Raw genomic sequence first — 22843 nt, forward strand, 5'->3', positions numbered from 1 at the left:
ACAATTGTAACAGAAAAGACCTGGGTGCTCTCTACTCAACCACTTTGTTTAATGGAATAATAATACTATAAGTGTGTGGTGAAATTGCATGCCAATAAGTGGAAACATGAATTTTTTTCACAAGCTTTGATAAGTGTCCAGTTCATAGGTGTTAAACTATCAGCAGCATGAGTGGGACCCCAGTGCCTGTGGTGGATGTGCTCTCATTGGTCACCTCCACCAATACAGGGAGCTGTCCTTCATCAAGATCATGGATGTGGGCCGGCGCTACCTGGTGAACCGGGTCCTGGATCACATCCAGAGCCGCATTGTGTACTACCTCATGAACATCCACATCACGCCCCGTTCCATTTACCTGTGTCGGCACGGGGAGAGCGACCTCAACGTCAAGGGTCGCATCGGGGGTGACTCTGGGCTGTCCCTGAGGGGCAAGGAGGTAAGCTCCTTCATCTGCTTGTGAAACAGTCCTGTGCCTCCCTGCTAGTCTGTCTTACTGCCTCACTCTTTACCGTAGCCTGTCGTGGAGATGCCAAATCAGAACACGCTGACCATTTGGCACATAAATATGAAGTGTTGGGTCAGGTCCGTTTCAGGGAATTTTATGTGCACAAGGTGGCCAAGGATGTATTTAGTCTCAACCTCAGGCGCTGTATCTATAGAGCATCTGGGTAGGAAAGTTAGTTTGTTCCATTAATTTCCTGCCTCCTGTTTTGTTATATGGTTATGGTGATTGCCACCTCCAGTTGGTACCCCAGATGTAACTGACCACTGGATTATTAGCAAAGCACATCCCTGTAATTTGGGCAGGCTAATCTTTGATTTATGTAGCCGTTAAACTCAAGGACAGCAGTCTTCTTGGGAGATATTTATCTGTTTATTTATCTCCCAAGAAGAGTGGTGTCCTTAAGTTTATTTAACAGCTCTATGTTATTTTCCAAGGACTAGGCACCTTCCTTGTATATTATAATTGTAATTTCCTGGATGAAGTGCTGACACCATATTTTTTATCTGATTTACGTCAACCTGGCCAGGTTGATAATACTGTATGCTTATGGGCTTGAGAAGTGAAGTGAGTCTGTAAGTAACCCTTTCTGATATGTGGTGATTTATGGCCCTCACTAAATTCAGCACAAAAGATCAAATGGAGGATTTTCAGAGATTGCTGATTAACAGTTCTAATGTTGCAGATAACTAGGAAATTTCCATGTAGATTTTTTTGCGGGTGAATTTGCAGGGCAAGGATCGGTCTTGTGCATTGAAGTTGTCAGCTTTCACACTGTGATCATCGTTCAGTCATTTTATAGAAATGCTTCAGGGTGTGACGTTAGTCAAATTACACATCTGCAGCAAAAGAGCAAGTCAATCAGCGACTACATCACACTGAGTTTGACTTCTGTCTGTTTTTTCCAAGGGACGGAAGTAACCTTGTTATTGCACATTAGTATTAATTAGGCTGCATAATTTTTAGCTGTTGCTGAAGCACATGGAACATGGCACAGGATGAGGATTAGGGTCAGGAATATTGACAGGGGTTTCTGTGTGTCTCAGATATGTGATAGTGTTTGGTAGGACAGGTCAGAGGTTTCACTCTGTGTCTCTGACAGGTGGTAGTGTTTGGTAGGATGATTTACAGTTTTCTGTGTCTCTGACAGGTGGTAGTGTTTGGTAGGATGATTTACAGGTGTCTCTCTGTGTCTCTGACAGGTGGTAGTGTTTGGTAGGATGATTTACAGGTTTCTCTCTGTGTCTCAGACAGGTGGTTGTGTTTGGTAGGACAGGTCAAAGGTTCTTCTGGGTGTCTCAGATAGGTGGTTGTGTTTGGTAGGAAGGTTCACAGGTTTCTCTCTGTGTCTCGGCCCAGTTTGCCCGGTGTTTGGGGCGCTTCATTGAGGACCAGAACATCAGGGACCTGAAGGTATGGACCAGCCAGATGAAGCGGACCATTCAGACGGCAGAGGCCCTGGGCATGCCTTACGAGCAGTGGAAGGCCCTCAACGAGATTGACGCGGTGAGAAATCCTTCATTTACCTGCATCTGTGTGTGTGACGGTTACGCTTGTGTGTGTGCGTGTGAGATGACCGGACTGTTTCCCCATTCTCAGGGCGTGTGTGAGGAGATGATGTATGAGGAGATTCAGGAGCACTACCCACTGGAGTTTGCTCTGCGGGACCAAGACAAGTATCGTTACCGCTACCCCAAAGGGGAGGTGAGTCTGTAGGCTAATGCATCCAAACACCCTCAGAGCTGACCCAGGAGTTGCACTGCACGTGTTAAGCCCATAGACTATAGAAAAAATATGGACAAAATGACTGTGATCTCACCCATTGACTTTTCATGGGGTTGTGAACAGCTTTTTGAAACCGCGGAAGTACAGTTCTCATGCCACCATGTTGTACAAATTGTAGCCAGAGACTGCACAGGAGGGAAAATGAGGCACCCTTATATGGTCATGAAGCCCAGGCCAGGTTCGGGTCAACCAATAAGCGCCTGAGATACCGCCCCCTCGAGAGATACCGACCCACTGTCCCTGATTCGTCCACAAAATATTGCAATTTTTTCTAAATGACACAATAACTTAACCAATCAGCACATGAGGAGACATTAGATGAAGCCAAAGCACCTGTTGTGCCACATGTTCTTGTGGGAAAAAAATTATTCACTTTGTATTTTGACCGTATTGGTACCATTGACTTACATTGTAACGGCAGGCTGAAAACCCGAAACTAGAGCCAACTGCACTGGCGCTACTGAGCCACGTCTGAACAAGACCAGGAATTGAGCTACCAAAACAGTGCCCATCTTTGGCCTCTTTCTTAAACCTCTCTCTGGGTTTGTCCATTTTGCTTCAACACTGGCTTAAAAACAGCTTCTGTGCTTTTAGCATACAACATACTTTTTACTGATGGACCAAGGACTACCTGCACAAATGACCCCCTAAATCATAGTCTGAGTACATTCCAAACATTATTTCTTTTAGTTGGTTTTTCTTTGCAGCATACTTATAAATATGTTCAAGTCTTGGTCAGCCTAGAATGAATAAAAACGGTATTTGGCTTTTGGAGTACAGCTTAACGCTCAATTTCTTTTTGTGACAACGGAACTAAACAGAGTATTGATTGCCGGTCTGACTCTCCAAACAACACAACTGGTTGTGATTCTTATCTTCATTTTTTCTTTACTTCCTGTCATGGTGTCACTGATGTGAGATCGCTTGTGCCTATTAACCAGGTTGCTTGAGAAAAAATGCAACAATTGGCTGTGTCCAGCTGTCGCACTTAAACAAGCAAAGCGTGTGAGTCAGATTTAAGTGTTTTCAGTATGTGTACTTGCCTGCAGACACACAAGAAGGGGCAAAAGCCACCAGTGCTGTTTTACGTGCCTCTGTGTGTAAAGACTTGTCTGTAACGCACTGATTCTCATGAATTAAGCTTTGTATTAAGGACCCCGGTAGTTGCCTCAGTGGAGACCCAAGCTGGCGTGAGCACATTCTTTTCACCCTCCTGTGCTCTCAGAGGCTCCGGGGTCCAGTGGCTAAAGGCCGCATGCTTTGCCATAGCGTGTGCGCTCTTAGCGTCTGGTGCTCACGCGGCTAATACCTGCCACCAGTTTGTGCAGACGCACATCTGTCAGGATAATCGCTCCGTCTGACAGACTGTGCCTCGGAGCAGAATCACGCCATTAGTGAGGATCATCGCACCCAATGCCAGCAGGCTGCTCTCAGAGCAGCAGTGAGCCCCGCCCACGCATCACCGCCAGTCACCGTCAGTCCTCCCATTACACCTCATTTCACTCCCCCTTACACCTCATTTCTCTTGCCTCCGCCCATCGCCTCCTCACTGTTTGTTCTTATGGCAGGCACAGAGCCAGACTCACATATCACCTATCTAGAGGTGTTTCTTTAACAATGCATTTGTTCTGCTCAGTCATGAAGTCACAAGCAGAAACATGGTCCGCCGCCCCTCAAGCAACTATTATGCTGTTAATCGTTAAGCCTTCCATTTACAATGTGAAACTGAAAGGAAAATAGCTTCTGCCAGTCTTCTTGAATATTTCTACATGTTTGCTGGTGTATGTGAGTGAGAGAGAGAAAGAGCCTGACATGCTAAAATGTACTGCTGTTCCTAGAGGGACTCGTGTGACAGTTGCACCAAGGTGGTAAAATACAGTAGGATATTTTATGAAAGGCCTACTTGTTGGTAGCAAGTATGAAAATCAAAACCACAGATTGCTCAGTGCAGTGGTGACACATTAGATTGCTCCCACTGGTAGTACGATTACCTGTATATCCAGGCCCAACACACACCTGGGGAGACTTGGAACATTGCTAAACAAGCCAGAAAGTGGCAGAAGGTACTTGCTCGATAATAGCAATACTCCACTTATTGGTTGAGCTAGTTTAAAACAGGCTCTACTCCTGTCCATCTTTATAATTACATTCATCATCAGTATCTGCTGTCAGTGATCCAAGATAATAGCTATACTGTAGATTCTAGCAGATATGACCAGAATATTTTCTCTACTGGTGAAGCACAGAAGAGTCTCCCATCACTGTTTACTAGCAAACTGGCATGGTGGGCAACTCATGGTATAAATACTGTCTATGCCATTTTTCGGCAGATAGTCAATGTGACGTGAAGTGCATGGTGTGATCCATTACTGATAGTTCATATCAGTGGGACACAAAATGATAAAATGAACAAGCTCAAGAAACATAAACCGTAAGCAAGCAACAAACGATTTATAATTACAGATGTTCAGCAGGAACTTTGCTCTTTGATAAGGCCTTCTCGTGTGATTTTATTGTGGGGTAATAAACTCACAGTATGATGCTGACAGTAGCTCTGTATCTGCAGTCGTATGAGGACCTGGTGCAGAGACTGGAGCCAGTCATCATGGAGCTCGAGCGTCAGGAGAACGTGCTGGTCATCTGTCACCAGGCTGTCATGCGCTGTCTCCTGGCCTACTTCCTGGACAAGTCTGCAGGTAAACCCCCTCCCTAACACATCAGCCCTCATTCACACTGCATTGCAGCTCAATCTTTCAGGCGAGGCATGATATGGTTATAAACCTTTATTCTTTAAAATAATTAACTCATTATTGGGTACTCAAAAAATGAATGTGTTGTTTTTCTCTACAGAGGAACTTCCTTACCTAAAATGCCCTTTGCACACAGTCCTGAAACTCACTCCAGTGGCTTACGGTATGTATGACAATTGCAATGAGGAGAATGTTTACTGTCAAAGACCATAAATGTTCACCACCATCTGAACCAAAATATGCTGTAATCCAAGTTAGGAGAAGTTATGTAACTGTCTGGTTGTATGCAATATTTCATTTATTTTTAATATATAATTTTGGACTATTGGAGATGTGGACGTGATTAAATCCTTCATAATTATAGCACTTAGTAATGTGAGAGGAAATTGAGAGGAATATTCTTCTACCAGTTGGAGTGCCCTGCTGCCCCCTAGTGGTGTTAAGCTTGAGCACATGCACTCTTCTTTGAATTCATAATCTGTCCCAGTCACTGTTGATCACCTGACCTGTCTACCCGGGATCTGCAGGCTGCAAGGTGGAATCCATTTGTCTGAACATAGAGGCAGTGAACACCCACAGGGACCGACCAGAGGTAGGTCTGTCCAAAAAAACACCCACTCACATAGATCTTTTGGCTATGATAGAAATCTCCATTGGCCATTTATGCAGAACAGCGGCGTTTCCAGTACAGCAAGGTTTCCAGTGAAACGTTAGAAACTACTTCCACTGGATGAAACAGATCCAAAGCTAAGGCTTGACAGAGTGATACAAGTCTAGGAAACTGCTGTTGTGGGAATGCCAGTTCTATTGAGATCAATCAAGTAAACTCAACAGGATGGTGTCGAACAAGCTCAGGGGATGAAGGAGGAGTTATTCACTGATTGATTGACTTTGGGATTGAGTGGGAAATTTGCAATTGTGTTGGTTTTTAGATTTTGGTATTTATATTTGGTTTGGATTTTGTTCTCTCTGGTAGTAATTTATATGTTGATTTTTCCTCCCCTCCCCTTTTCATAATGTAGTTGATGTTTTGTGCAATACATTTTATGGATGTGTTCTAGTTTCTGTGCTGAATTATGATTATATGAATGTATCCAAATGCATTTGTCATTTCACATATTTGAGATTGCGCACAAAACATTATGACAGTGGCAAGAGTAGCCTGTTGTTGAATGATTTGGTTCTTCTTGCAGTATAAGGTCTGTATGTGGTGTCAGTGAATCTAGACAGCAGACACCTTGACAAATAATTTTTATGGAATGTTGTAACCCAGTGCTACTCAACTTCAAATCCTTTGGGACGCAGTGTCTGCAGGTACAGTATTTGCTCTGACCGTGCATTACACCTCCTGTTTCCACTAATTATTTTACCTCTTTGGTTCAGGAAGTAAGCTCATTAGTGAAATCTGGTGGTGTAGTGCATGGTTGGAGCAAATACCTGCCGACATTGCAGTCTGCAGGACCTGGAGTTCAGTAGCCCTGCTTTAACCCTTTAGACACCAGCAAAGTTCCTGCCGATCACTGGAAAAGACATATAATTAAAAGTAATTAAATGAAAAGACATATAATTTAAATATATTTTATTATTATGGTGATGTGTTTCTTAGAAAATCATCTATACCCTTTGTAGAACTGGTAGGGTAAAAGTTTAAATTAGAAATTGAGAGTACAGATTTTCACTGGTGTGTCTTCTCTACTAGGATTAAGGGGCTTGAAACATTTACTGTATTGTAATATATCTGTCACTGCTGGGATTCCCAGCCCCGTGTATCAATACAGAAAAATCAGGATTGAAAGCCTCTTCTATGTAAAAAGGGCACACAGACCAGATCTCTTCCTTCCCTTCACCATTCACGCATATTCTGCACAAATCAGTATTTCACTCTCTACTTCAACCATCACTCACAGCATGCCTGTAAATACTAGCCTACCAGCAACATAGAATTCACACTCAGCATGTTAACTGGGGCTCTGGTGTAAGAGTTTTCGGGCACATTCACGTTTCAGTGGGCCTGTACACTGTATAATAAGGGTGTTACAGCTTAATTGTTTTGGTTGTGCTTTCCAAATTGGGAGGATAAAGTAAAATGGGTATTAAATAATGTTTTAACTTAATTGTAAAATGAATTGATGAACTTGTGAGACTGAGAGGGGCCCAGTGCCAGTTTTTATAGTCTAAAATGAGAGTTGGTCATCATAGTTCAGAAGATAAACCAGAGCTATGTGATTGCGCCTGTGTGTGTGTGCATGTGCGTGCGTGCACACGCGGTTTTGCCTGCTTTTGACGCCTGTGTTCTTATCATTGCACAGAATGTAGACATTACACGGATATCGGAAGAGGCCTTGCTTACCGTCCCCGCTTACCAATGAGCATGTCTCCTGACCTCACTAACCACCACTGTCAGACTGTCCAGCCCACCCCAGCATCCCACCCCACTGTTTTTCTTTTTGGGAATCAGAAAAGCACAACCTAATGTACATTTTAACTCCATGAGGTTCAGAATATGTTTCTCACCTTTTTTCATGTTGCAAGAATAATTAACTGGAATCCAGTTAGATGATGATTTTTACCCTGCTGTTGGGGTCTGAATTCTTTTTGTGTGTGATTTTGCCATATGTAGGGCTGTGCATATTGTGTATGATGAAGAAATATTCAGTGTTTGGGAACTGATGTGAAACCATGTTATTTTATGCTGTTAACATAAATGGAAAATTGAGACAAAAGAGGATGTCATTTTCAGAAGTGCTGTTTTGATGATATTTCAATCTCTGTCCATTTTCCCAGTTAGAAGTTGTATTTTCTCCAGAAGTGTGTAGTCACAAGTCACCTTCACTTAGTAATTAGCTTTCAAAAAGAAATGTGGATGGTAGTAAAGCAAAATACAGAGCTACAGTATTGTTGACAAAATAGGGATAAGACAAAGGCTTTTCAGATTTTTTTGCACATTATTCCTTTATGTCAGATTTAAATTTTCTACTTTGGCACTGTCTAGCTAAAAACACCAAAATTTAAAGTAGCACCATTAGAAGTAAATAGTGATTTATTTTTACCTTTTTTTATCTTGCTATTTATGTTCTTATTGCCATTTGATATGCACAAATCTGTGAGACATCAAGGTTGGTTTAGGTGTTGATAATGTAGTAATAAACAATAAAATAAGAAAAGAGAGTCTCAACATGGGAAACCCACTGTAGTACCCTAACCCTAACCCTAACCCTGGAACAGGGTTGAACAAAAAAGCATGTAATTTCCAACTGTGTGTAGAGTTTACAAGTTAGGTGCCATACGTAGTCTTTACCTGGTGAAAAGTAGAAATTCTCACCTGATGGTTGAGTCCTGTTTGGGTCTTGTCCAGTGGCTTGCTTCATGAATATCTCTGAAGAGATTATTAAATCGAATCAATCATTTCATTATTTGCTCACAAATACATGTCTAGAATCTGGTCCTGTTGTGCAAAGACCTACAGTCACACTCTCTTCTGAAAAAAACTAAGCCTTGGATGGGCTGTACACAGTACATGGGCAAACTTGTGAGCCTTTGGAATATAGCAAATGGTTGTGATGGGGAACACTGGGGTTTTAACTGCTCAGTACAGGGAACCTGAACAGGCCGAAACAAACTGTCATTGTGCATTTTATTTCACACTGCATGTGACATGTCTGGCTGTAACCTGGCCTCCTGCTCGGTTCAGACTATGTCTCAAGGTGCTTCTTGTAATAACAAAACACAGGGGCTTCAAATTGTGTTTTTAATCAACATTTTGTTTATCGCCATGTTGTTGACTATAGTCATTTTTGTCCATCAGGAATTTCTAATTATTTCAAATTAATTTTGCTCAAGATCAAGTGTTTTGATTTTATTCAAATTATTGCAAATTAATTTTGCTCAAGATCAAGTGTTTTGATTTTATTCTAATTGTAACGGGTAACGGGTGTATTTTGTGATATCTCCATGACGTACATGCCTAGATAATGTGAATAAATAAATAATCCATTGGAAATATGTTCATGTTGTCCAGTTCTGTTCTGATTGGGCAAGCCTTTCTGATATCCTACACCTTTCTCTCTGATAGATGCCAATTTTTAGAGAATTGTTAGGTCTGAGAGAAATAGGCAAAGGTAAATCTTGCCCAGTCAGTAGCCTCACAGCGTTAAATAGGAACGCCTGCCTAAGCTGAAGCCAGCTCTGTAAAAAAAGGTAGCAAGCAGTTTAAATAGAGATTAAGTCACTCACCACAACAAACACATTCACCACGATGGCAAATTCTGGGCAATATGAGATTTCCTAATACCTGCACTATCAAGGCCTTTTCTTTTTTCTGCCTGCCCATTACGACAGGTCAAGAGATGTGTGTGTCAGTTTAGTTTAGGAGCCCATGTGCATGGAACTATAGTCTAAAGCATATCTTAATTCATCTCCAGTTCATTGAGGAAATGGTTCTCACTATCACTTCCTCCCTTAAAATCCCTGATGAGATGACTGAATGTCATTCTGTATAGCTGTGTTTATTTGGGATACCAAATGGTCTGGCATTAGTGACATTTTATGTATATTTTTAAACATGCGTTTCATTGGGTTTGAGCTTGCCCTCTGAAACCGAGTTGCAAATACAGGACTTGCAGGTTTTTGGCCAGCATTTGTCAGCCTTTGCTTTGTGAAGACAGTCCAAGTCCAGCTGTCCCTAGCACCAGATACTTTTAGCATCTAATCTGCAGTTTTGTTACAGTGAGGCTCTGAAGCATCAAATTTCTTACCGATTCAACAGACTCCTTTCCCCACATGTGAAGATATTCACGGTTTAAAAGAGCTTGAAGAAAGGCTGAGTAAGTTTGCCCTCATCTGTTATTCCACAGTACACACAGGAAGTGCACAAGATGGCCGGAGATCAGCTGTCTGAGTAAATGCCGATGTGTGCATGTGTATGTGTGCATTAACAGCGTTCACCTCTGCTCTACTGTGTGTTCTCACATACTTATTTTCAGGCTTTGCTGACTCAGGGAACTGAAGCAGTATTTGCTGAAATGTCACTCTCGTGTGGAGCCTTGCTGAAAAAGACATTCAAAAAATTTTTTTTTTAAACCACGTAATGTACAAAAGGGCTGCCCTCAGGCCCTACAGTGTTTACCCAGGGGAATTCACCCGGCACTGTTCTGTACTCTGCTGCCTGTCTTCCAGAACGTGGCTGTGCAGCGCAGCAGAGAGGACGCCTTGCAGACCGTGCCTGCCCACCTATGACCCCCCTCCAGGACCCCGACTTCACCCACGCGCCAGTCTGGACTGCCTCTGTCTGAGGAACTCAACACCCTGCATGGTAGGACACCTGAACCCCATTCCAGCCCCCTGCTGGGGTCAGCAGCCCGTAGCCTGCCCAGAAAACAACTACCTGCCTTCATCTTTTTTTTCTTTTACATACTTATGAACGTACACATTACATTGTTAGTAATGGCTAATTAACCCATTTTGGGTACATGGTGTCAAATGATGTGAATAAAAACTGAAAATGCTGTGGGGTAATAGCACTGAAACACATTGGTCTGTCACCCTAACTGATCACCGTTTTCCAATCTCCTCAAAGGCAGCCTTTGGGAAATGAAGAATTTATTTTAAAGTAAAAAAAAATATATAAAAACCACTTGATAAATCGGCAAAGGTATCGGAACTCAACTGCAGTCTAGAGTGACGTCCTAGAATTTTAGTTCTTTCATTCATGTATGCTACTATTTGAGTGTGTGATTAAGGAGTTCATGGGGAAAAAAGGATATATTATAGTATACACTGTCAGTGTAGTGCACTGAATTTTCCTTTTGCATTTGACTAATGAAATTTCCGTTCAACGTGTGTTTTGGCCTAGCCTACATCTCAACTACAAAAGAGAATAACAACAATGTATACCCCACATTATACTCTCACCAGCCACCAACAATTCCTCATAACGTTCTCCCATAAGAAACCTTTTCCACACCACAATATCACTTCTCTAAGCTAATCATGTATACAAATGCATTATTTAAAACAAATGGAAACTCACAAACACACACTCAACACCAGCAGAAAATAAATAATAGTGTATTACTGCATATAACACCAAGACTGACCACAAGTGATTTTATGTGTGGAAGATGGTCCTGATCAAAAGAAGCAGTGTTGCAAAAAGGATTCTGATTGGGAGATTGTCCCTATTACCTACATAGTCCAGTGAATTTTACAACTGGCTTGAAAATTGATCAGAAGTACTTCTGGGTGTTCAGTTTGCTGGTAAACCCACATGAGTGTATTGTTGGCAAGAACAAAATGCGGGCAGGACTATTACAGTAGACCTATATTAAAGTTTTATGAGGATATAATGCATTGCGGTTTTATTAAACAATGGTGTTCTGTTTTGTCATGTTGTGTACCATCATTATATGCTGAAATTTTTCCTTCCATCCAGCATTGCTTTATCATCATACCTACTTTTTGCTACTTTAACCCTTGTTTTTTTTAAGGTCGCTATAACATGGAAGCAAATGTACTCAGAACTTTTAATTGCATGTTTAGTGGCATAGGCGTGTTTTTGTTAAAATTATTTAAAGTACTGTTACTGCACAGCAGTGTTATACATTTATCAAAATGACACAAGCCTGTGTCTTCAGTCCACCAGGAAACATGTAAACACTGAACACTCCTCTTGTATTTGTCCTGCTAGAGCAGCTATTGTCTTTCTTGTTGTGCTCAGTGTACTACGTCACACACAGATCTGAAGTGAATTTTGATATGGCACTGATCTTTCTGTCACATAGTCCATTTGGGTAAATGGAGATGATTATGTAATAAAATAATTAAATATTGCTGGTAACTGCTTTTTTTCATTTTAGTCACTGTGATCCATTTTGTTCTCTGAATGTATTATCTTAACAAAACACTCAACTGTTCATCATAAATGTTACCTGATTCTACATGTGGGTGTTTCTTTTCTTCAGTAACATTACAGTCTCACTCACTGCAGCACAGAGCTTAAATGAAAATGTACACTGAATTTAAATTGTAATTGTAAACTGTAGTGTAATTTTACATTTTAGCCACTTGCCAAAAGATTCAGAATTCTTCTTCCTTGCTCAATATACTGTAAATGTTACACAGGAAGAAACCTCCAGAGATATAAACAAGCTGTATTGGGTTTTAATTGCCATAATCATCATTATGATTGTTTACATCATTGTTCATAAGGTGAGCCTTTTGCTTTGTGTCAAAATACAAGTATGCATTGTTGGTTTTAAAATTTCTCGTAACAAAAACTTAACAAAAACAGGACATAATCTTTGTATATAACATATAAAAAAACAAAAAGCGTTTAAATTACTGGAATTTTCAATGTTTCGCTGCTCTCATGAATTTTAAGATTTAAGGACCCGCCTGATTTTGAGTTTTGTTCTAAAGGCAGAAATTAAGGATGCTGAGAATACTTATGTACAAATACCAATATTCATAAGAGCAGGGAAACTTAATGAGTGAAGGCCACGCCCCCTTTTCGGATTGGTCTCGCTTCGGTGGTTCTCCTTGCGATTGGCTGCTTACATGTGAGCTTGTCTGCCATCCCTTCCTGCCCATTATTTCTATTCCCACCTTCCAGGAAACCAAGGTGATGGCCACGTCACGTAATCAGCATGAAGGATGATGGGATACTGCCTCAGAACTACAAAAACAAAATTGCGAAAACATACGAAAAAAATTTATGACATGACTCTACTTGTGGGCTTTCCAGAGCTATAAAAACATCTACCTGCATAAAATAAACACAGTAATGCGCAGATATAGGCCACATTGAACACTTAAAGGAAACTTGCCTCCTGATATGTGTGTGTGTGTATGTACTATATATACATAGTCATGTATGCATGTAAACATCTTATCATTTATCACAATTACTATGTTGTCACCTCACCCCTCATATTAGTACAGAACTACTCCTGTGATTCACTCACCCATGAGCCAGAGACTACTGTGACAGACTACAAAACGCTCGGCAGAACTAGGCTGCACTGTAGAAGAGCTAGCAACAACTGGCACAAGAGGTGACCATGTGTCCAAGCAGCTAGGGGGCGCTGAAGCATGGCAACTAGAGGAACACTAGCTAACATAAACCCACCCAAACCAGTCGGGGTGAAGCATTTGTGTCCTGCAACTGTGAACTCCCAGTAATAGGCAGATAATGACAAGGCTTGTCTGAGCAACGCAAGCATTTGCAAACATTTTTGTGTCACTGTGCATTTGCACAACTATGGGAGGAGCTTGTGCAACGCTGTCAATGAGAGTGCACTGCTACAACTCCCAAATACGAACCCACATATGACTACTGAGTCGTTCACATCTACATACTGAGGTTTTATGTTTTAAAAACAGATATAAAACCGGGACACAATAGCAAGGACAGACTCACGTTCTTGAGGAACTCCTCTGCGACAATGCGGGCACGGGCGTTGACGGACAGCTTCATCTCGCTGATCTCCTTGTCTATTTCCTCCATGAAATGGATAACAAAATCTACCAGCTTGTGCTTGTACATTTGCTCCGTGTGGAAGTTGGTGATGAGGAAGCTGATGTCATACCCCTGGTGCAGACATGTGGACAGACAGGAAGAGGTGAGATCAGACTAGGGGGAACCTCTTCTCAGTACTTCTCCCTCCCCAGTCTTCCCACTCAAACACACTATTTACCCTGCAATAGCTGTGTATTCCATAACCTGCCTCTGTATTCTCTGTTACGCATATGTTCCCCTACTGAAGGGAGAGTGTTCTTTTTTGAAACCGAAAAGGGGCTGAGCAACCAAATTCTGCCAGGGACTCACTGATTCAATAATTGGTTTGTTGTGAAGAGTAAAACCTTCTGAATTGTTCATTTAAGTCACTGATTTACAGCTTGTGGTAGATCTCCCCATTATGGGGTTCCTGAAACCTCTAATCCACAATCTTTTCTTCACTTCCTCCTCTAAATGTCTTCACTCTATCCTCCATACTTCAATCTTCTTCCACGCACATCCGGTCTTCACTCACCTCCACAGGTTTCCTTCTGAGGATGAAGAAGTTCTCAGCTCGCATCATCATGAAGCGCATGAATTTATGGCACAGGATCTTCTCAATCTCATCCGCCTACGCAGGGAGGGGACAAATATATATATATATTACAATACCAATGAAATCAGACTTTCTTTCATCATTCTCTTTTACCCATCTTGTCCTGAGGTGAAGACGTTTATTTACCTGGCAAAGTTATTACATGCAATTTACCTGCACTCACTGTGCTGCCATACTGAAAAATGTTCCCTTCTTGCAAAATCATAATGTATCATGCATTCTCACAAGAACAATTATAATCCTAAATCAAAAAGTAAAACTGGGAATAGAGACCACAAAAAATATAAATGTCTCCACCTAACAAACTCCCCAATGCCAGGCGTGTACTTCTGCTCCACACTTCATTGCTGACTGAGCTGCACATTGAGAGCCCATACTGAGTGACTGTTTGGCTGACCTGCTTGACAGCGATGCTGACACGGACAGAGTTGATGGAGCCCTCGATCAGAACCTTTTCTTTCTCGTTGCGGCTAATGACCACCGGCTGGAGCAGCAGCTCCTTACTGCTCCTGGAGGGAAAGAGGAAAGGGCAGGAGGGTCAAAACAGCAGTGGCTGTGGGCGGGCAGGGAGACGAGGAGATGAGAGCAGGAGCAGGAGGTAACACAGAGGGCAGGGAAATGAGGCCAAAACATACACAACCACTCCCAATGCCACTGCTACCCCCCATGCACCTAATATGCAATACAAGATCCTTGACCTTGTATTGCATATTAACTAGATATTGTGTTCACTCGTTTGTAGTGTGAGACAGTTGTATTTGTCGGTTTGTGTTTATTGTGTAACAATGTTTATTCTGCTTTCTTGGCCAGGTCACTCTTGAAAAAGAGATTTTAATCTCAATAAGATTTTTACCTGGTTAAATAAAGGATATATATATATACCCACGCCTACCTCCACTCACGCAGCTGTACCCACTCACACTGCCACCTCCACTCACACACCTATGCCCACTCACACTGCCACCTCCACGCCTGTATTGAAACCCACACACAGACGCGGTCACTCACCGGACCTCCACCTCAGGCTTGTTGTGGCGCTCCACCACCTGAGAGGAGAAGTTCTCCAGACAGAGGGCAGCCTGCAGAGTGGAGCGCACGGCGTTCAGGTACGGGCGCAGAGTCGCAGTCTGGGGAGGGAGAAAGCACATTCCAGCACACACAGAGCAAGCCCGACGCCCCGGGGGCAAAATGAAAGGGATAAATATGCACACGACTCATGATGACAGAACTAGAAACAGCCTTGAGGCCAGGCTGGTGGCCGTGGCTGGAAGTGAAACTCCTGTCTCCAAAGCTGGCACCCGCCCACCTTCCCTCTGTAGGTCAAAGCAATGGGCTGACAAGCAGGTCTCAACCTGCAGGCAGAATTCCTGGGATACTGTACTCTTCCATGGCAACAGGAGAATTCCAACACCGACAAGGGGGTAAAATGGTAGATTCAACTCTATAGAATAATGTGTACCACTACTCATTTCACAAAAAATGACCAAGAAAATGTTTACTAAACAGTTAGGTATTCAACAAGAACAATAGCCTACCCACACACACACTTGTTCCAATCTATATATGACAAATGAGCCACACCTCTGTACTGATCGAGCTCAATATTGACAGATTAGTGAACGGGGTACAGACACAATCAACGATTTCACCGTCAGCTACTGTATAATTACACTACCTCTAAACAGATCACCTATTACAAAGCCAATTACAAGGCTTGTATTTGAAAAATACCACAGAATTTTTACTGAAGTAGTTCATGCTAAGTACCTCTGCTCTAGATTCAACTGCAGGGCACCAAATGGCAAAAGGTCCAGTAACTTCTGGTTGTAATTCTACTCACTGGAGCACTGAAGCAGAAAGTAATTTTAAAACTATACAAACATGACACGATGACCCCATACCTTGGGGAAGGAGTTTACAGAACTGCAAACTCTCTGGATGAATGCAAAACATTTACAAAAGAGGAAGTATTAAACCTTTCACATGGGAAGTATCAATTTGTATATATAGCACACGGTTCATTCTGCTTCTGAGTCTGCAACAACCACAGGGTGTCAGTTTCACTTAATAAACCATGTTTATTAAGAGAATGAGATGAAAAGTTTTTTTCCCCCACTAAGTGGAAGGTTTTTCATGATCAAACATTACATACATGATCAAACAGTACACATATGTTTGTAGAATTGCTGTCGATGACACGAATGCACCAAAATGTTTTTGGAAAAATTGCAACAGAAGCGACCCAACAACAGTTCCGGAGTTAAAACTGGTTAAGACTGAAAAGACGCTTTTGAACCCTTCAGCAACGTTGAACCAAATGATAGTAAAATGGGTCGTTCGGTGTACTATGTAGGCAATGGAGGGTGCATAGAATGAGGGCATTGCCTAACATGAACCACAGATGCACTACAGCTATCACAAAGCACAATCCACAAACACCAGCCTGTTAGCTAAAGTTAGCGGCAGCTAAAAGTTAGATATATAGCTAGCTCGTTGACCAGAAAGTTAACTTGTTTTCCTGATGTTATTTCAAGCCAAGTTTATCAGGTATAAAATTAATTAGGTCATAGGCTCATATCCGTTTAATTCATGAACGGAACATAGTGTTGCTGAATTAAAGCTTCGCAGTAACGTAGGGCTATTCTAACTGAATGACTGCATACCGAGCCAGTTAGTTTCTACTGTAGACTAGCTCAGTGACGTCAACGCACTAGATTTCGTGCAATTTTGACACCGTATTAATACTTCACTTCATTTTGTCGCGGGTATAAATTATATATAATCTGTCATATAACGCTGCACTCGTTGCTGGTCTGAAATTTGGGTGTGGATTCAAGCTGGCTTGGTAGTTATGCAGACAGACAATATTAGCAACTAACGTTCGCTAGCAAGCCTACATGCATCAATACTATGTGCAAGCATCAAGCTGTCCCCTCATCAAATGCATATTCTATCGCTCAGCGTAACAACAGACAAAAGGCTAGTTGGTCCAGCCAATTCTGTTTATATACTGATTAACAATTTTAACAGAATTATATATTCCATTCCGTTCCCTTACCATTTCTCTGTTCTTGGAGAGGAAGAAGACGGAAGTACACTCGCCACGCCTGCGTAAAATGACTCTTCCGTGAACCTCGCCGTTCAATTGGACATACCATGTTCAATTTTTCACGGGGAAACATATACATTTTCAGTACGTTTCAAGCCATATTTCTGAACAACGTTTTTCCATATATCGTTTATATATACATTTTGGCCGTTACATTGTTTATATAACCAGCCTGAGCTTTAAATGTCGTAACTTTTTTTAAATCGGCCGTCATTGTTCTTTGGTCTCCCCCATTATTTTTTTCTTTCTCAAACATTGGTCCTGTATTTAAAATAAATATGTATAATTTATATTTATCCACTTGGTCATCTTTTTTGCTTTACAATATAATCGTTTTTTATGTTTGTGTATTTGTTATTTTCGCTTCTGCCAGTGTTAGTTTATTCTATACCGCCAGTATACGTCGTTTTAAAATGTAGTTGATATATTCTTCCTTATAAGGTAAACGGGGGAGCCAAATTATGCTCCATTCGTGTGGGTGAATTAGCTGTCCAGTTTGGTATTTGTAATCTAATTGAATTGCTCCAGTTTTCTAGTGAGAAATAGATAAATTAAGGAAATTTAATTTTGCCTATATGTTTGCATATATAGTCCCGTTTTATTTTTCTGATATTAGCAGTGCACTATGCATCCTGACTTCATGTGCGAAGGTACCATTTTAGAAGGTTAATATATTAATAATAACGTGTTTTCATTCTCTTCGCAAAGAAAGCGTACTCCGCTGTAACTGGCCAAAATATTTCGCATTGGGCGTCTAAACCAATCGAGGAATAGTGCGTGTTTTGTCGAGTTAAAAAACGCCAAGATTAACATGCTGTATGTTTTGTACCAATTCCGTAGATAGGGGTGTACTGGTATTGATCATTATTTAAAGGAAGCTTACCACACCATCCCAAGGGCAGTATTTTTTCAAAACAGCAAAACATGCTGTAGATTTTCAAGTATATGCATGCTACTTGTTCCTTGTTCGTAAAAATACACGAATTTAAAGTAATAGGGATTGCTCCTTCCCTTGGCCTTCCGATGGTATTGTCAGTAATGGATGCTGTTCTCTGGAGGTAAATGCACCAATGTTTTCAATACATATACAATCAGTTTGGTCTGTCCGACAAAGCTGGTGGGACACCTAAATGCATAATGCGAGGTTAATAACGGGTAACAATTGCACCCAACGAGCCGGAGTTTGATTGATTCATACTAACTTTGTAAACGTGCTATTCACAGCGTGCTAACATGCTAGCAACCCGTGTCTGCGTCCGTGCAGGTCGTTGTTTTCAATTGGAGTTTACTGTAGCGCCAATTCGACTGTCATGAATGTAACGTCGTCGGGACTTACACTAGACGTTTAGGTTGCTATCTACATTAGGAATGAAGCTAATAACAAATTAAATATCCACGACTTTTGTCTCCATATTTGTTTGGCACGAGCTAACGTTAATCACATTCGACCCATATTCATATAACGTTAGACCGAGCCATTTAGGCTGCTCTATGAATCTTTCATTACCAGTGTCTTGAGTGTATTTGTCTTGACTGAATATTTTCTTCCACAGCTCTCTCTCAGTGTAAGGATGAGTGAACTGAAGGACTGCCCCGCGCTCAAATACTACGACTTCAAGCCAGTTGAGCATGGCAGAGTGTGCCCACGTTACACGGCAGTGCTGGGCCGCTCTGATGACGATGGCATCGGCATTGAGGAGCTGGACACCCTGCAGCTGGAGCTCGAGACGCTGCTGTCCTCAGCAAGCCGTCGCCTCCGAGCTTTGGAAGAGCAGAGACAGGTGAGGGAGACTGGAGATGCAAAAGCATCCTCTGGATATGCAAGGCAACAACCAATGAAAACATGTATAAAAAAGATGAAGCTGGGCAAGTTAAACTCATTCTTGGTGACTTGTGTTTTGCATGTCTCTCAGATCCTCACAGACTGGCAGGACAAGAAAGGTGACAAGCGCTTCCTGAAGCTGGGGAAGGAGGCTGACCTCTCCGCTACACCACGCCACTCAAAGCCCAAGAAGCCAAAAGTTGATGGAAAAGGTGGCCATGGACCAGGGCCTGGTCCTGGACGGCCCAAATCCAAGAACCTGCAGCCCAAGATCTCAGAATACGAATTTAATGAGGATCCACAGGACATGCCTCGCAATCCAAAGAATGATGCTCCCAACAGGTCAGTACCATGCACAATATATACCTTTAATAACCAGTCCTGCCCCTGGAGATCCACGGTGGTTAAGGATTTAGAAATGCCTTTCAACTGCCAGTTTGTAATGGGGCTATATTAGTATGACCTGGGTTTTCCAGTGGGCACCACTGACATATGCAAGCACATTTAAATTTCCACCTTTAGCATATACAGATTTAACAGTGTCAGATCCAATTTTTTGTAATGTCAGTGTCCTATGTACTACATCTTTAAAGCCAGAAGTATACCCTTCTGGTGGAGCTGCACTTGGATATAGAAAGATGGAATGTCAGAATGTTGTCCCAACTTCCAACTCAAGAATGTACTGTACAAGCGCCACATATGGCTCTCGGGTGTCAATCTGCGTACCTGTCATAGGTTCTGGGCCTCTGTGGAGCCATACTGTGCTGACATCACCAATGAGGAGATAAGAGTTCTGGAGGAGCTGTTGAAACCCCCAGAGGATGAGGCAGAGTACTACAAGGTACAGTACAGTGGTACTGCTGCATGTGAGTGACCCAATGTGTTCTGTTGAACATGGGCCAGCAGATGACCCAAACGTGCTGTGTTGTAGGTGCCAGCCCTGGGAAAACACTATTCACAACGCTGGGCTCAGGAAGACCTACTGGAGGAGCAAAGGGATGGAGCCAGAGCCAATGACAAGAAGAAGGGCATCATGGGACCTCTATCAGAGCTGGATGCCAAGGGTGAGGGGCTGTTTAGAAGTCTTAGTAAGGAAGCAAGAGATGAGGAACACACTTTACCTTGTACCGCAACTTTTCTTCAAAATTAAGATGATGTTTTTGGACATGGAGAATATGGTTACCTAAAGATGTACTGTATTTCACCCCCCAGATGTAGATGCGTTACTTAAGAAGTCAGAGTCCCAGCACGACCCCCCTGAAGATGGCTGCCCCTTTGGTCCTCTCACACAGCGGCTGCTTCAGGCTCTTGTAGAGGTAACCCTCAGACGTGTCCCTCCTAACATTACTATTTAAGTGAAAGCACTACTGGAATTCTGCAATACTACGGAGTACTACCCTCCTTTGGATACCAGTCTTGTTAATACTGATCACAAACTGAAATGCACCATGTGCGCTGAACTTTATTCCTTCCTTTTCATACTTCTTTTCCACTTCCCTTCCACATCTTCCACCCATTCGCTCTCCTGTTCACCCCATCTTCACCTTCTCGTGCCGTTTTCACTCCTATCTCTCCCTTTGTCTACTTCTTCCTCCTTTTCCTTTTGGATCCCTTGTTGATTGGATTATCTCCAAACTCTTAGGAGAACATCATCTCTCCCATGGAAGACTCCCCAATCCCAGACGTCCCGGTGAAGGACTCTGCAAATGACGGTGCAAGCACATCCCCCCGTAGCCAGGGCAAAGCTTTCAGGTAAAACTCCCATGTACACGTCTGAACAACATAAGTCACATTTAAGTCACTGCCTACCAAAGCCAAGTCGGTACCCTTTTCTGGGACACAGTGGGCCACCGCTGCTACTTATATTCTTGGGTCAAATCTCCACCATCTTTTCTCTCCCCCAGTGTGCCCCACACACGGTCTTTGGAAGCGCGAATCAAGGAGGAGCTGGTGTCTCAGGGGCTGCTGGACACTGAGGACCGGCCAGGGACTGGGGGCGACTCAGAGGATGAGGTCCTGGCCGAACTGCACAAACGACAGGCAGAACTGAAGGCCCTGAGTGCACACAACCGCGCCCGCAAACAGGAGCTACTCCGGTGAGGGAGGGGGGTACTAAGTACTGAGACTACCAGTAAAGAGTGTCTTTCACTGATGGTTTCGTGCTAAATATCCGTCAGCATGAAAATCAAGTATTATTGTTCTAGAGCAGAGGAACATGTCTATGGATGCATATCAGTCATAGGCTGGTTGGTAATGGGTCAGTCTGTGACATGGTAAAGACAAAACAGTGCAGTATTTCATATAAACATACAGCAGGTTGTTTTAGTGTGTATCTTAGAATTTCTGGATTTCCTTTTTTTTATTTTTTTTTATCAAACATTATTCTTGGCAAAGCGGTTTCCTGTTGTGTCCTTGAAAAACATTACCTTGCCCAATAGGGAGCTTCTGCAATGCACTTTCAATATACTTGTTCTTACAAATTTACATTTCACTTACAATCTATAGGGACACAACTTACAATATACAAGTCCACCGCTGTTATAACATTTTCTTTGAGCATTTGGCTAGAACACCGCAAGAGTAGTGAGAAGTTCTTCGTCCTTTTTTAAAAGTTTTTTTAAAAGTTTTTTTATTGTGCGTTTGGGTCACCCCCTGTAGACTGGCAAGGGAGGAGACACGGAAACAGGAACTGAGGCAGCGGGTTCGAGTCTCCGACAACGAGGTCATGGAAGCTTTCCGCCGCATCATGGCTGCCCGACAGAAGAAGCGCACACCCACCAAGAAGGAGAAGGATCAGGCCTGGAAGGCCCTGAAGGAGAGGGACAGCATTCTGAAACTGCTGGATGGATAGATAGAGGCGAGGGAGGGTAAGGAGTGGAGATAGCGAAGGAGGGGTGCGTTGTAATAGTGGGAACAATTGGTAGAGAGGGGTGGGTGAAGGCCGCATCCTTACAAAGGAGGGAGAGATCCAGTTGGATTGGGTGAATGTTCCAGTCATTTAAATCACAGTGTGGTTTGGGTGTTAATCCATTCTATGCCAGCTGACATTACCATGCGCACAGCTTGATGTCAGCCACTTCATTACATGACCACTTAGCATTAGTCACCAATGTAAATAAGTCAGACTTGCTGTAGATTTATAGCTATTTAAACTGAGAGCAAAACATCTGTAGAGATTTTAAAGAAAAGGTGGATATGTATGCCTTTGACTGGAAATGTTTCACCAGCTGTGTTTAAAGGCACTGACATTAACCCTTGTATTGAAGAACAGAATGAAGCAGGACTATGTGTGTGTACGTGTGTAATTCATGTCGGGGTCAGGTGTTACTGTGAACCTGTGACAACTTAAGTTTAACTCCATTGCCATCTTTTTTGTAATATTGTCAATTTTATACATATTTGTTTGTGTATGAAAACAAACTGTAGATGTTTGAATAAACAGTTCTTTGTATGAAGCAGGGGTTTTGATTTTTTTTTTTTTGGGGCCATTTCTCCCATTTTCTCCCCAGTTTAGTCGTTCTGCGGTGGTAAGCGAGTGCTTATACCTCTACAATACCCAGACGGCCTGGGGTTTTGATTTTAAATTTAAATATGTCCTGTAGGTACTTGATTTTTCTTTTTTTAAATGACAATACACCTTGCCTTTCCTATATTTATTGTGAAAAGTGAATTCAGTCTACAGTTGTATTCAATGTACTCCAGTGCATAAATAGTAATATCATACAAAAAAGGACATCAGACGTGTACATGACAACACAATAGCTT

At 42.3% G+C, this 22843-nt stretch overlaps 3 protein-coding genes across 7 annotated transcripts in view; 2 read left to right on the plus strand and 1 right to left on the minus strand.

Annotated features, from left to right (window-relative positions):
- Positions 1 to 11972, plus strand: part of LOC118207694 (6-phosphofructo-2-kinase/fructose-2,6-bisphosphatase 4-like) — a 32409-nt gene extending 20437 nt beyond the window's left edge. For 2 of the 3 annotated variants that reach the window (XM_035381533.1, XM_035381531.1), the window contains exons 8-14: positions 229 to 436; positions 1862 to 2008; positions 2102 to 2206; positions 4854 to 4983; positions 5138 to 5200; positions 5565 to 5629; positions 10213 to 11972. In XM_035381533.1, the coding sequence (XP_035237424.1) occupies positions 229 to 436; positions 1862 to 2008; positions 2102 to 2206; positions 4854 to 4983; positions 5138 to 5200; positions 5565 to 5629; positions 10213 to 10272 (778 nt within the window). In that variant the 3' untranslated portion in view covers positions 10273 to 11972. Of the gene's footprint in view, positions 1 to 228; positions 437 to 1861; positions 2009 to 2101; positions 2207 to 4853; positions 4984 to 5137; positions 5201 to 5564; positions 5630 to 7346; positions 9040 to 10212 lie in introns of those variants that run through there. The other variant, XM_035381532.1, reaches the window with a different exon arrangement.
- Positions 11973 to 12173: 201 nt separating this feature from the next.
- LOC118207700 (actin-related protein 2/3 complex subunit 4) lies at positions 12174 to 17348 on the minus strand. The gene is made up of 6 exons (XM_035381542.1): positions 17206 to 17348; positions 15156 to 15274; positions 14545 to 14656; positions 14067 to 14162; positions 13454 to 13624; positions 12174 to 12709 (listed from the first exon to the last, which is right to left on the minus strand). The coding sequence occupies exons 1-6, from the start codon at positions 17206 to 17208 to the stop codon at positions 12704 to 12706; spliced, it is 507 nt and encodes a 168-aa protein (XP_035237433.1). The 5' UTR covers positions 17209 to 17348; the 3' UTR covers positions 12174 to 12703.
- Positions 17349 to 17947: 599 nt separating this feature from the next.
- tada3l (transcriptional adaptor 3 (NGG1 homolog, yeast)-like) lies at positions 17948 to 22533 on the plus strand. 3 transcript variants are annotated; one of them, XM_035381534.1, is made up of 9 exons: positions 17948 to 18314; positions 18810 to 19037; positions 19170 to 19420; positions 19814 to 19919; positions 20010 to 20142; positions 20291 to 20394; positions 20721 to 20830; positions 20983 to 21174; positions 21737 to 22533. In XM_035381534.1, the coding sequence occupies exons 2-9, from the start codon at positions 18828 to 18830 to the stop codon at positions 21927 to 21929; spliced, it is 1299 nt and encodes a 432-aa protein (XP_035237425.1). In that variant the 5' UTR covers positions 17948 to 18314; positions 18810 to 18827; the 3' UTR covers positions 21930 to 22533. The 3 variants fall into 3 exon arrangements, with proteins under 3 accessions (XP_035237425.1, XP_035237427.1, XP_035237426.1); XM_035381536.1 differs by lacking the exon at positions 17948 to 18314 and adding an exon at positions 18322 to 18400; XM_035381535.1 differs by lacking the exon at positions 17948 to 18314 and adding an exon at positions 18329 to 18411.
- Positions 22534 to 22843: the final 310 nt, after the last annotated feature.

This window comes from Anguilla anguilla, chromosome 11 (assembly GCF_013347855.1).
Source record: "Anguilla anguilla isolate fAngAng1 chromosome 11, fAngAng1.pri, whole genome shotgun sequence".
Classification (NCBI taxonomy): Eukaryota; Metazoa; Chordata; class Actinopteri; order Anguilliformes; family Anguillidae; genus Anguilla; species Anguilla anguilla.